Raw genomic sequence first — 13,362 nt, 5'->3', positions numbered from 1 at the left:
CGCTAGTTCCGAAAAATTGATGCGGAGCGTATTCTCCCATCTTCTCTCTCCTTTACTCATTCTTTCAAAACCGTATGATGACTTTATAACTTGTTTGTTTGTTCGTGTTATCTCGCGCAAACACGTCTACTTGCTTCAAATGTCACGAGACGACTGATATTATTTATTGGTATTGTTCTACATTACCAATTGCTTCAAATAATTAAAAAAAGAAAAAGGATGGTTTGGGTAAACAAAACCAACAAATAGAAAAGTGAAATAAATTAGCAATGAATAATAGTTTCTACTACAAAAAAAATGAATTGTTTCAATGGATAAATTAACAATAAATACAGCAGTGCAATATGATTACATTCGTTATGCAGTTTTTTAAAGGAAGATTTAGCAACTATAAAACTTTCCCTTTTTCTTATCTTACCCCGGGTGGTTCATTATCATCCCAGCACCTAATTGTTGATTAGTTTGAGCATCATCATGAGAGAAAATCAAACTATCATACCATATGTGGAAAATAGAAACATAGTCCGTTTTTTTTCTCTTATTTATGACATGTCAGATCTACCTGCCATCGCATATCGAATCGCATTTCTAGCGTTTATTCCGTTTCATTTCCCACCACCCCCCTACCTTGCCATGTGACGACGGGTACACCGGACAGGCGAATAATTAATTCCGAAAGATATGGCAACGGAACGGACCCAAAACTGGACACGCTATTTGCCAGTCCTATGGTGGCCTGGACGGTTTCATCCTCCTGCATATATGACCCGGTGGTTGGTATCATATTTGCAACTTGGTAGGAAAAAAATAGCCACAGACATCCAACGGTGCTACCGGAGCGATAGCCGATTTTGGCGCGCGTTTCGAAGAATGATTTGAAATTTAGATTAGAAATCCGTTGCAACTCGTCGTCGTCTTCGTCGTCGTGGTGGTTGTTGTCGTGGACGATTGCTTTATTGTACGTCACACCAAACCCGATCAACAAGTTCCGTTTCGAACACATGCAGGAGTTGCAAAATTCGCATAAATTTGTGGCTAGCGCTTTTAGAGGAGCTTATTTTTATGTAATCGACCAGGCTAGAACACGCGCACACGAAGGGAAGAACCTCTAGCGGTAGTGTGACCTAGTAACCACAGCCAGTGTAATTTTGGATTGAATGGTTTGCCCTTTCCGTACAACTAGGCTGGCTCGTAGAGATTTATGATGTGGGGTCGGTTTGAAATCATGCAGCTGAGTTGCTAAATGACATTACGCCTTTTTGATCGCGTGTGTATTGTATGTATGTGGTATGCGATCGTACAGACATTCCATTCACCAATGCTGCTGCAGAAACGATGATGGTGGACGGGCTTTTGTGCATCATCATTATGATGGTTCACCCGTGTTGATCTGCTGAATTATCTCTGCACATTATTTTTTATGTTTTTCAAGGCAAGGAAAGAGAAAAACGAGAAAAAAAGCCACAAACAGCACCATTGGAAATGGAAGTGGAAGTTCGTCGCTTGTGGACGCTTATCTTGTTGATGTTTCTTGTTCGCTTCACGATATGCTAACCGGCTGGTTACGATACCAAGTATGGACAAATGTCCGTGTTCCACAAGAGAAATAACTACTTGTAAGCTATGTGAGCCCTTGAGCATTCGTCACCTTCCTCCTCCTATTTCCCAAGTGTTCTCATCGCCGGGCCTCGGGACGCGTTCAAACCGAAGAATGGCGTAATCCTAGCCGAAGCGTCACATTGGGGGCCTTTGCTCGAACCGAAATCACGCGAGTGATTATTAAATAAATAAATAACATGTCTCCATGACTGCCATCCAGTGTCTTGGAGCGACCTTGACTTGATCTGTGCCCCGTGATGAGAGGAAACGAATATTTGTTCTCATTCCTATTGACGCTACCATGAAGGCTGCGAGATGTAAACCAACCATCTGGAATTTAGTCGTGGTCTTTTTCAACCTTCTTGAGTACAGCAGGTGGCGCCAGTTTGTACATTACCTTGTCGTCAGTGGCGTCCTCTAATCGGCACCGAAGCCGGAAGGATACCAAACAGTACCAACGGCCGAATGTCACTTAATATGTGTACACTGCTCATTGGTGCGCACAACAACATGCTACTAATATAGTGATGATGTTGCTGTGCACGGGAATGTATGCCATATTTTGTGCTGCCATTCTTTTCATGCCTTTCGGTTTCATCGATTGTGTGCAAAACAATGTCTCGTACGGGCGCCGAGCAAATGGGTTATATGTCTAGTGACATACTTCGCCCCGTATGGTACATGGTGCTAAGAGACGTTTGCATTCCCCAAAACCGACCAGCTGGTCGCACACGAAGGCAATAAATTTAATCCACCCATCGACTTTTCCACTTGACCACCCGTCTGCATTGTTGCATCGAAAAGGATTGTATCAGTGAAAAATCTGCCATCAATGGAGTTTGGTTTGGATTTTCCACAAACGGTTAAGCATAGTTCCGATCCGGTTTTTGGGAATAAATATCGACTAGAAATAGTTTTCTAGTTTATGTATGCAACATTTTTTGACTCTATAGCACTTTGGACAACCATAGAACCACCCCTGAGTACGTCCGGACCGGCGCAAAAGAGTGTGTTTCGTAATGCAAATATATTGTGTCGAGTGCCATTTGAATGTCCAAAAGAAAACGGCAAAGGAATTGGAAATCATAAATATTTATTGCAAAATTCTCGTTTCCCAAAAGGCTGGAAGCCACAAGCTTTTTAGGAAATCAAAGCATGTTTGATTTTTCCTTTTGTCATCCAACAGGGAACTAGAAACTGCATCTCGAATAGCACTGTTGCCTCCCCAGTCTAGTATAAAAAGTAACACGTAACATTTTTCTCACTTTGTGTTGGACCGCGTGATGCAGCTAGCATTGGCGGAACCCGAGGGCATCACGTTTCCCTTTTTGCACGGCGCAGTTGTGCTCTAATGACTGGAAGGTAACGCAAAACCCCGAAACATTAGACCTTTGCCGATACAATGTTATATAATTGGCACAGTGTAGGATCTTCTGACACAACCAAAGCGGATCATACAAATGGTGATGATAACGTCACGAAAAGGGATTTTAGCTTTTATTTGTGTTGAAGATAAAAATAGGGACAAAATTAATCTTTCGAAACTTTACACTAGCGTGAGAATATAAATTTCAAGCCGGATTAGTGTCCCAGTCCATATGAGTCGCATCGTACGCTGTCTATTCTGTACCTCAATGGCAACGAGTTTGCTGTTTAACATGCTATTGAAACATGCACGCTAAGAGGTTTGGTAATCTGTCAAACGATTAGTGATTGAATACTAGATAAACCCCATGAACCTTATCCTCATGTAGCAGAAGAGATATGAAGATAGCTGATGTCCAATGCTTCCGGCGAGTGGAGTCGACCTTACCTGTCCTGTTTTTCTACCATGTTTAGCTAACTTAGAGAAAACCGGAAAATGATACGCATATCTATTACCTTTCGACCACAACTCTACCACACAACTCTGTAGAAGCAAATTTGTCGAATGCAAATGCTTTTCGTGATGTTCCAGAAATACAGTATGAACAGGAGATTGAACGCATAGACGTAAGGCACACGGAGGAGTTTTACTTACCTTTCACTGCGTGCATGATGCGTTAAATGGAAATGAATCCACTTCTTCCCTGTTAGCGTTGGCTTCATATCGATCGAGTATCGTTTTGTGTAAAACGATTTGTTGCCGCAGCTACTGGCACTGATTCCTTTCTTCTGGGCTCTTTTCCGCGTGGGTACCTCAGCATCCTTCGATCGTACACAAGGCGGACCAAAGAAGGCATCAATTTCACGGATTCGTACGCTTTTCAGTACTTTCACTTTCGTCCATTTCCGGTGCACTGGGAAACCGAAACGTGTGATATTCCTGTACCCGTTGTTCTCTGCCCGGTTTGGGCATTTCTTCTGCGTGTTTCGGTAGATCGACTGTCTGGTCTCAGCTTCAAGTTCAGCTTGATCTATCGAACCTATTGGAGCATTGTCCGGAACCCTTTAATTACCACCACCAGTGTCAGTTCGCTATCCGTGTGGACAAAATAAATCCTGCTCTTAATGATGGGTCAGCGTTCAATTCAAATGGAACCGTTTCAGAAGCGTTCACCTTCTGGCAACACCGACCGTTAACGTCTGGTCTAGTTTTCCCTTTCGGCTTTTGTATGCAAATGAATGGACGGTGTCATGTCGGGCAGAAAACAAACTTTCTCGAGCTTTGGAATCATTTTCAGTAGCAGCAGTGTGCAGAGTACCTCCCTCGGTGTGACAGCTCGTTAAGGCATGTTGCTGATAGAGCAAAGAAGTGGCCACTTTCGGGTAACTTCGCGCAAAAACTCTCAGCCAGGAACCTAGCCGTGCTGTTCCATTAGACATTAACAAACAATCAGTGAGGTAGGATTTAGAGACACCTCTAGACGACGTCCAAAAACGGTTCGGTAATGACTACGTAAAGATTTAGGTTTCTTTTGTAGTGATCATGAAGGCAGGGGCAGTCCTGCATGCCGCAAGTACCTGCGAACGTTATGTGACCGAAATTAAGGGAAATTTCCGAGTGGCCGTATTTTGCACCTTTCTGTGATTATTTCCTTTGCTGGTGGTTACTTAATGTGGAGGTGAGACAACGGCATCTCAACCGTCAGCGCCATTCCCATCTTGATATAGTACCGGACGGGTTGCAACCGGCTATCAATCGGATGTATATTTCCCGTCCATTTCACTCGTTTAATGTCTTATTTTCAGCTCTTTTTCCCCCCCATTACGGTATCTCATTCCAGTCGGTCCCAGCTGGGATGGTAATGGATGGGGAAGGTGCTTTTGTTTTGGCTCATCGATCCATGCAACCCGCAAAATGCGTTTGCGGGACAATCGCCACATGAATCTTCTTTCTTTTTTTAAGCGTGGCAGCAAGAGAAAGTCTTGTGACTTCTTTATGATTTGGTTTAGTTTTATTTTTAACTTTTTTTTAATAAATCAACATCCATCAAGAGGTTGTACTTTTTGTTGATGTTACGTTCGGTTGCAATTTCAGGCGTGTACGAAACGGTTCGATTTTCAAATCACATTATGCTTTTCATCTATTTCAATTTCCCCGTTTTCGTGCCATCATATTTTTCGCAACCTAATCCGATGCGTTAAACATTAAACAATCATCATACAAACCATATTCAGGTGTTAGGTGATCTACCGGGAAGAGAGAATAGTCATCGGATTAAAGCTTCCTCTATGTTTGCAACAAAAGTGGAAGAGAAAATCGTTGCTGCAACAACGACAACAGCCAAGCAATAAAAATAAAGTAAATGGATTTTCCTCCGTGGAAATTGTTACGTAACTTAACGATGGCCATGATAACCAATTATGGGGATTTATCAAAGACATGACGGAGGAAACACGCAAAAATTTGCGAAAACGGAATAGGTTTGGGCTATTGAATGAAAAAAGAGGGTTTTTGGGGGGAGTTTTGGGTAAACCAGGGGTGTAATTTTGCATCTGCAATGCGGTAAGCGATTTTAAGAGTCACAGATATAATGCGAAATGGGATGAAAGGGAAGTCATTTCCCTCGTTGGGATTCGATCAAAAAAAACGAAAATTTGATCAGGAAATTTTATACACCACTGTCGAGGAGGAAAAATTTTATGAAAAAATGGCTTTCAATATTTTTTTTGGGACAGATGTTACATGTTTTGATTGCCAATCAATTTTTTTTTTGACATAAAATATGCTAATTAAATTACATTTTCTTATTGTGTTGATCTTGACCAGGGTTCCATCCATTCATTCAAACACACATACTCTATGCTATGCTAAAAGACGGAAGTCGAACGAACGATCTTTGGCGCCATAGAAGTTTTTTGTGTGGAACATCGAGAAACCATTGGTTATTGCGATTTCGTTCCCCTCCCATGGCCATGATTGATTGATCTAATGATGCTGGCGTTAACACTTGTTTTGCTTAGCTATTCACCTTTTAAATGATAAATGGTAACAGCGATTTTTCAAGCTTCGTATTATTGAAACATTTTGCGTTGTTTAGTTTATGTAAGTAAAATCGCGTTTTATGATAAAAATATTTTATTTTTAATATCATAAAAAGACATCTTACTACCAAGTTCGTATAAGATCCAAAGTTGAATCATCCAGGATAAACGAACTTAACAACACCACTTCCCATTGTCCGCAATTAACTGATCCATTAACCCGGGGGAGGGGAGTTTCATGATCGATGTGCATTACCATTTATGCGGATCGTTTCCTCCCAAGCGGTGCTGCACCATATAGGCAAGATTAATCCGAGTTTATTTGTTACCACCGATCGTCAGTCGCCGTCGTCGTCGACTGCAAACAATTCAATTGCACCAAGAAGTCGCGCTGGGTTGCACACATAAAGGATAATAAATATTATTGCGCTTAATGCAATTATCTGTCGCTGGATGGTTGATTGATTTGTTTGTCAGTTCGAGAAACGCTTGGTGCGGATGATTTATATTGTCAGTGCGCTTCCTTCCTAGCCACTTATGGTTTGTGGTGTTTGTGGGGATTTCGGATGAAGATACATTATGTTTTTTATTTGTGTTACTATTTTGGAATGACTATTATTATTTTATATATATTTTATACTAAAAAAAATGTACATAGAATGATCACCTACTAATAGCCTTATATGGCAATTTAAAATTGCAAATAAAGTATGGATCATGGACACATCTTTGTGTTGCTTTAAAAACCCATAAACACATCAACACTATAAACTCCAAATACATATAGCGAATCAATTAATACTCGTTAAAGGAGCGAAATAATCGTTTTCCCAGCTGCTTATTTGCTTTGTTCTTGCAGCGTTGTTTAAAACAAGCAAAAAAACAGTATTTTTATTTGAACGGAAACCAACACCACACTAATAGACTAAACAGAAAACGAACCCATTTACCGTACGCTGCAACTGCGTCAGGTTCGTTTCTTTCATCTTTTTGCCTTCTTTTATCCGCTGGTGCATCAGCGTGTGTGCAAACAACACCTGAAACAGTCATTAGCCGTTTGGTGCATACATACGCCGGGTTTTATGTATTTGGGGCCAACACCGTACGCAGACGGGCCATTGGGCAGGCTTATCGCGAAGAAAACAGGTTTCGTTAACGCAACTCGAGCGTCGGTGACCTTGGGGTATCTTTGCCGCAGTTAACGGAATTGTTCTGATCGCTCGCGACAGCTGGCATGTGTGGTTGCGTACGCGTTCGCGGTACGCACAAGGTGGTTGAATGATAAAAAAAAATATAATGACGCACCGGTTTTTGTACTTATTCTTCCTGAATGTACAGGTTTTCTTTGCGGGATATGGGAGCCCCCTGATATCTTTACAGCAAGTCACTAACCTTTGGTCGAGAGCACACCAGTTGCTCCGGGTATCATTACGGCGTTGTTTGGTAAGGTATTGATTAAAAGATTTCTTAGCACGCATTTTTATCTCTTATCGAGAAATGTTATTGTTTATATTACTGTTTTTATAATTTAAAAACTAGCATCAGTACAGGTGCGTTACTGAGACGGATTATTGCTGGTTGATTTCTGTAATCTTTTAATAACATTGGTATTTAAATTCCTTTGAAGTATTTGAACTTTATCAACAAAACTATAAATTTGTGTTTCGTCTACAGACTGGTTAGTTAATTTGGAAGAAATTAATGTTTGTGTGCGCTCGAAACGTGGAAGCTTTTATTTCTTATCATGGTGTACTCAAAGAAAAGGGTAAGCATAATCGACACGGCCATTGAGTGGGATATGTATGAGTCTTTCAAGCGTGAGATAATGTGGCTCATCTGACATGACAACCATTTGCAGCATCACCCTTAAATCCTGCCGAAACTGCCATAGCCGAAACCATTTTTGTCGGAATGGTTTTCATAAATTCTTGCGTAGCTGTCAACGGCACAAGGACTGTTTATTTGCGAATTCCTTTACCCCAGCAGCAAGCATTTGACCATGTAAATGGATAATATAGAGGAAGAAAAATCACCCAAAAAAACACCGCCAAGAAGGATTTTTCTTTTCTTATGTGCCTGTTGTACCCTAATGTTCACCGGGGTGAATCTTTACTTTCTACCGGTAAAGGACCACTTTCTTGAATGGGAACATCCTCTCAGACACCACCATTCAAAGGAAAAAATAACGTCTATCGAAAGTCATCACAAGGTCAGAGCACAGATGGCAATAGGAAGACCAAGGGGGGAATTGTAAAAAGAAATCAAGAAATCTTCATCCAATCTTGGTTGATTTCGATAACTGCCTACACTTTTTCTTTTTGGGTAGGTCAGTACCGTCAATGCAGGGAAAGCTTTTGGTGCTGGTTTTCGTGCAACTCCTCGGTGCCGCAGGCGTCCATCTTGATTGCGTAGCAATCAGATTACATTCCTCTTCAGTGATTTAATCGTGCCTCCTTCGGATCGTTTCGAGAGATTGAAATTTCAAGGATCGAATCATTTCTGATTGACATGGAATTTCACTTTACATCTTTACGTTTTTTTGATATATATTTTGTGCTATTAATTTTATGTATTTCGTTTGTATAATTGATCGCTGGTACGTTTCATAACAATTATCAAAACATCTGCAAACAACCTCTCAAGTGCTATGTCAATGCTCTCGTCTACGTAATCATTAACTACTTACCTTCCAAATCTGTTTTGTTTTGTGCTGTTTATTTCTCCTTTTTTTCCAGAAGAGACCTCCCACTTTACTCTCTTCTATCATCTACCATTTTTTTTAGTATTATTGCTAGGTTCATAATTCGCGATTGACCTTTTTTTCGCCTTTACAACCCCTTTCGATCATTCCAGCAGCAGTTGGTAAGAGGTTGCGAAATCGTATCGGTACTGTGTGCTGATGAGGCCAACGAATTCGCTCTCCACGTTGTTTTTTTTACTTTCATTCGACGCTCATAAAGTGGCACACAAACAAAGCTGCCATGAGGCTGAAGCTAACGAGATGAATTACTTGCCAAAAAGGTAGATTCTCAAGTGGAAGAGAAGAAACTCAAGATTTCGTTCATGTTTTGAAAAGAACAAAAAAAAACTGGTTCCTTCTAGAATGAACCCACACCGGAAATGATCATGTTTATTTATTGTCTTTTTGTTTTTCTTTATTCTATCAATCGGTTTAAGAACATTTGCTCTAGTTGGACGAAATGCGTTTTCAGTTCTGTCGTTCGTTCCAATGATCTTTTCGTTTTCCTTTTGTCGCTTTGTTGTAGTTTCCGTTTATCGACGATGATCATCGATCGATGGGAAATTGATTATAAAACGCATCCGCGGTTTATTTGTTTTTCCCTAATGCCGCACGAAACTTGATCTAATTAAGACGTATCACATCCGGTCTATCGTTAAGTAATGTGTGTTTTAACCTTTTACTCTCTTCCTTTCCGGTTTGTTTTACTTTCAGATTCTGCATTCTTCGGCGTTTGGCGTTGATTGGTGTGCAGGAGATTATCGTGCAGCCGTAAACTGACGATGAAGAGATAATGAAGAAATATGATTCATGTGCAATTTAACTTGTGTTCGAATGTGTTGTAAATAATCTAAAATCTTTTAACGTCTTAAATTAAAATTAATTTCTCATTGATTAGGTTTATAATTTTACATTAAAACTAGTGTTTGTTTAGTGTTCGTTGCGCATGTAACAAGTGGTTTAAAGAAGGTGTTAATTGCGCAATATGTGTTGACAAACTTTATTGTCTCCTGTGCAAAACCGTACTGAGTCAGCGCATGCATTTCTCTTCTATTCCGTTTGTTCTGTGGCAGAGAGTGTAAAGAAAATGAATGAAGTCGTCATCCGAGCGCCCTCTCTGAAGCGGGGAAAGAACTACGAAGGCTTGAACAACAGGGTAAGTGTCTTGGCTAAGCGCGTCTCGAACGTGTGGTGTAATACGGCTCGTATAACACACTCGTTAGTATAACAGTTTTGTGTTGCGCACCATTATCTGAAAGTACAATATTTTTACTAATTTTATTGCGCATGTAAATGACGCATTAGGCTAAATTTGAAGAAAAAAAATATAAAAAATGACGATAAATATTAGTTATATTTTAAGAAATAATTCTCAATGCATTACTACAGACTTAAAGTTATGTTTTTGAAGTGAAGTTTCCCTTCTCGTTTATATATTCTTTCTCTTAAGAATGTATACTACTTTCAGTATGAAAATAGTCCAAAATGTATTCGGTTTCATATCTCATAACTCTCATACTTCATCATAAGATCTGTCCAAAACGCTTTTGTTTCACACTTTGGGAATTTATTTTCCTCCTGTTCTGCTTGTAGTTATCGTAAATCGGTCCCATAAATCGTTGCCAAACGATGTCTGCCATGTTGTACCTTCTAATAAATCGCGTTCCTTTGCGCTGGATTTTCCTTCGCTTTATGTACACGGTTATGCAAGGCGCACCTTCCCAAATGACCTTGAAGTGTACCGCTTGGTTGGGGGAAATTTTTGCAGGCTTTTTGCCGGTGGCATTCATAGTTACAAAAGGAAAGTGAAGAAATGAAACCTGTTTGCAGATGTATTCGATCTTGGACTGCTTCCTTTACTAACGCCCTCAGTAGATGCCCGAATATTCATTTTCATTCACTCTGGTGGGCGTCAATTTCTTTTCGATGACTAAGTGAGGCACAGCATAATAGTGCTGCCATAAACGATGCCATGTTGAGGATCGTTATCGGCGTGTGCTTTATAAATGGTTCAATTATGTACAGAAATTTATGTAGAAACACAGAATTTTTACAATATTTTGTGTTCACTTATGTAAGAAGAAAACATTTTCCTCTATGAATTTAATCTACCAAATTTATTGCAAAATATGAATTGGTGTATCCCCATACACCAATACACTCACGTAAAATAACGTAATGGCACGAGAGCTCCTTTTCTGGTTGCAACTCTGTGAAATAACCTCCCTTTGCCGAAAAAAAGGGAAAGTATTCATCATCCTTTCCGATCCGATCGATCCCCGTTATTACGTTTCATTTTAGGATCCCCTAATTGCAAGCCAACTGCTGCACCCTGTGCATCGTGTGGTCTCCGCTCTTTTTATCTTCTTCTGCTTCATATTTTTTCCCTTCCCTTCATCGATTCCGGTCACATCCGGTGGGTGGAAGAAGGAAGGTGTTGGCGGCGCAACCATCACCAGCTGATCATGAGGGTTGATAATAAACGCTAAAGGCTCACACAGCACTACTCTCACAAACTGTACGTCAGCTTAATGGATAGTACATCGGAGAGGAAGTAATGAAAGGGTTGGAGGACGTCGATCCGTTTCGTTTTGCAATTGGAGTAGGTTTTTTTTTTATTTGGTGCGCGAACACGCAACCCCCTAAAAGCATAAGCATAACGCAGTGCCGTAGGGAAGGGTCGAGTTTGATTTGGTGTACGTTATAGGTAACTCAACATGATCGCATTTCGGAGAGAAACGATCGAAAAAAGTGGCCTTTTCTAGCCCCAAAGTTAACCCTTTCGTGACGGAAAAATCGGATAGAGTGGAAATGGGCGACCCCTTTTTTTAAAGTTTGTTGTTTGTTGCCCCTGAACGACTCGATGGAGATAATTATTAATGTAGCCCTTTTTTTAGTGATAAACAGCCAAACTGGGATGTTAGAGCGAGAAAGCGCTGGAGAGGGAAAATTATTAAAAATGTGTTATTGTACCTCAATATTCGATGCCGGTATGTAGGAGAATCTGAGGAATACATAATGCGTACTCTTGCACCATGAAGTGAGCAGATCACCCATAGAAAGATCACCTTTTGCTCAAGAGAAAGACAATTGTGTTTTAAGATGCTGAAGCAGATTGGCAACGAACAGCATCGTACCTAAGTGCAGGAAAGGGAAGAGTGCAGCACACCTGCCTCCCCGGTCTCCCCTCCACCTCTGACCCAAGATCGGATCAGTCTCAGTGCTCAGGGCATGCGCAGTAAAAGCGACACTCGCGAGCAAGAGCAGGAGAGATGGTGCTGAAAAAATGGAACGGAACAATCTCTTTCCACTCTCCTTGCGGACGCACTTCACTTGTACCGCACCGGTCGCTGTTGATAGTGTGGCGGATTGTTTTGAGTATCTGGTGCTCCGAAACCGGACACACAGTGTGGCTGTGGGGCTGTCAGTGTGCGGTGGGTGTCATTTGGCAAGTTCACGCAGCTAGCGACGGTATGATAGATGCGTTTCGGTGCTGTGTACTGCACGTGCGTTACTGTGATCAATTCTTTCGTCTGCTAAAGTGATCATGTATTCTAAAACAAAGCCAATATACGGCGATCGTTGGGCAATCAAAATCGCGAATGACATGTGTTTTAAATGTGATTAAAAAGCGTCAAAGTGTGCTCATCTCTTCCATTGCCAAAGTGCGCATTAGCGTGGTCTTCTTACACGTGCGCGTGTGTGTTAGTGTGATTTGACACTAAGCGTCACCGTTGTTAGTCAAACTAACTGCACGATCGGTTACGCTTAGAAGCGTTATATTAGCTACCCAACCATCACAGTTACTAAATATTCGCAAAATTCGTTGTTGCTCAATCTGGAAATGCCATTCGCAAGGTGATTGATCGAGTGGAAAATGGGAAAGCTTTCTCTTGGGTCGAGCTAAACCCCCTCAATTAGAAGTGGTGGATGAGTTTAAGTTGAAGTGAAAGTGTCAAGCCAGTGTCGGCCACGAAGCTTTTCCTCAACGGGATGGGTTAAAGTGTGAATAAAAATAAAAATATAATACACCTCCTGTTGACAGTGTTTGCATTGTGGGACGTGTATATGTGGCACGTATCGGATGCTATCGATTCTTGATCGTCCTGTTACGTGGTGTGGAAAGTTTATAAATAGTGTCCGTTCTAATAGCGATGAATGAAGCGAAATTCAGTGGAGATCAGTGTGTCATTATTCGTTTTAAAATCGCACGTGAAATCAATTGAGAAAATAAGAAAATGATCCATAAAAGCATCCTCTGGATGAATTTGTTTTGTGACGTGTTGTACAAAATGTCAAAGTTAGAAAAAAGAAGAAAATCATTTTAAAATGATCTTTGTGTCAACCTGTCCCCTCTAATGTGTGTTGGTGTACCGACATAAATTCAACCACAGTATGAACCTACATTTAACCATGGATTACATCCGTTGTGATCAAGTAAGTGCAACGAAGTTAATGATACTCTTCTGATGTTTAGTCCTAAGCTATATTATTTGATAGGTGAATTGAGTTACAGTCATTGGCTTCCACACACCACACACTACTAACCTAATCTGTGCGATGCCCGTGTAGTGGGTGTTATGATAGTAACACAGTTTATAACAGCCGTACACTGT

General features: G+C 40.8%; 1 protein-coding gene across 5 annotated transcripts in view; it reads left to right on the top strand.

Annotated features, from left to right (window-relative positions):
* LOC125763350 (mitogen-activated protein kinase-binding protein 1) overlaps positions 1 to 13,362 on the top strand; it is a 98,836-nt gene that overhangs the window by 27,021 nt on the left and 58,453 nt on the right. For 3 of the 5 annotated variants that reach the window (XM_049426399.1, XM_049426398.1, XM_049426394.1), the window contains exon 2: positions 9,645 to 9,902. In XM_049426399.1, the coding sequence (XP_049282356.1) occupies positions 9,834 to 9,902 (69 nt within the window). In that variant the 5' untranslated portion in view covers positions 9,645 to 9,833. Of the gene's footprint in view, positions 1 to 9,644; positions 9,903 to 9,962; positions 13,184 to 13,362 lie in introns of those variants that run through there. The other 2 variants (XM_049426397.1, XM_049426395.1) reach the window with 1 other exon arrangement.

The sequence above is a fragment of the Anopheles funestus genome, chromosome 2RL (genome assembly GCF_943734845.2).
Source record: "Anopheles funestus chromosome 2RL, idAnoFuneDA-416_04, whole genome shotgun sequence".
NCBI classification, from domain to species: domain Eukaryota; kingdom Metazoa; phylum Arthropoda; class Insecta; order Diptera; family Culicidae; genus Anopheles; species Anopheles funestus.
This window is presented reverse-complemented; position numbering and strand designations above follow the sequence as displayed.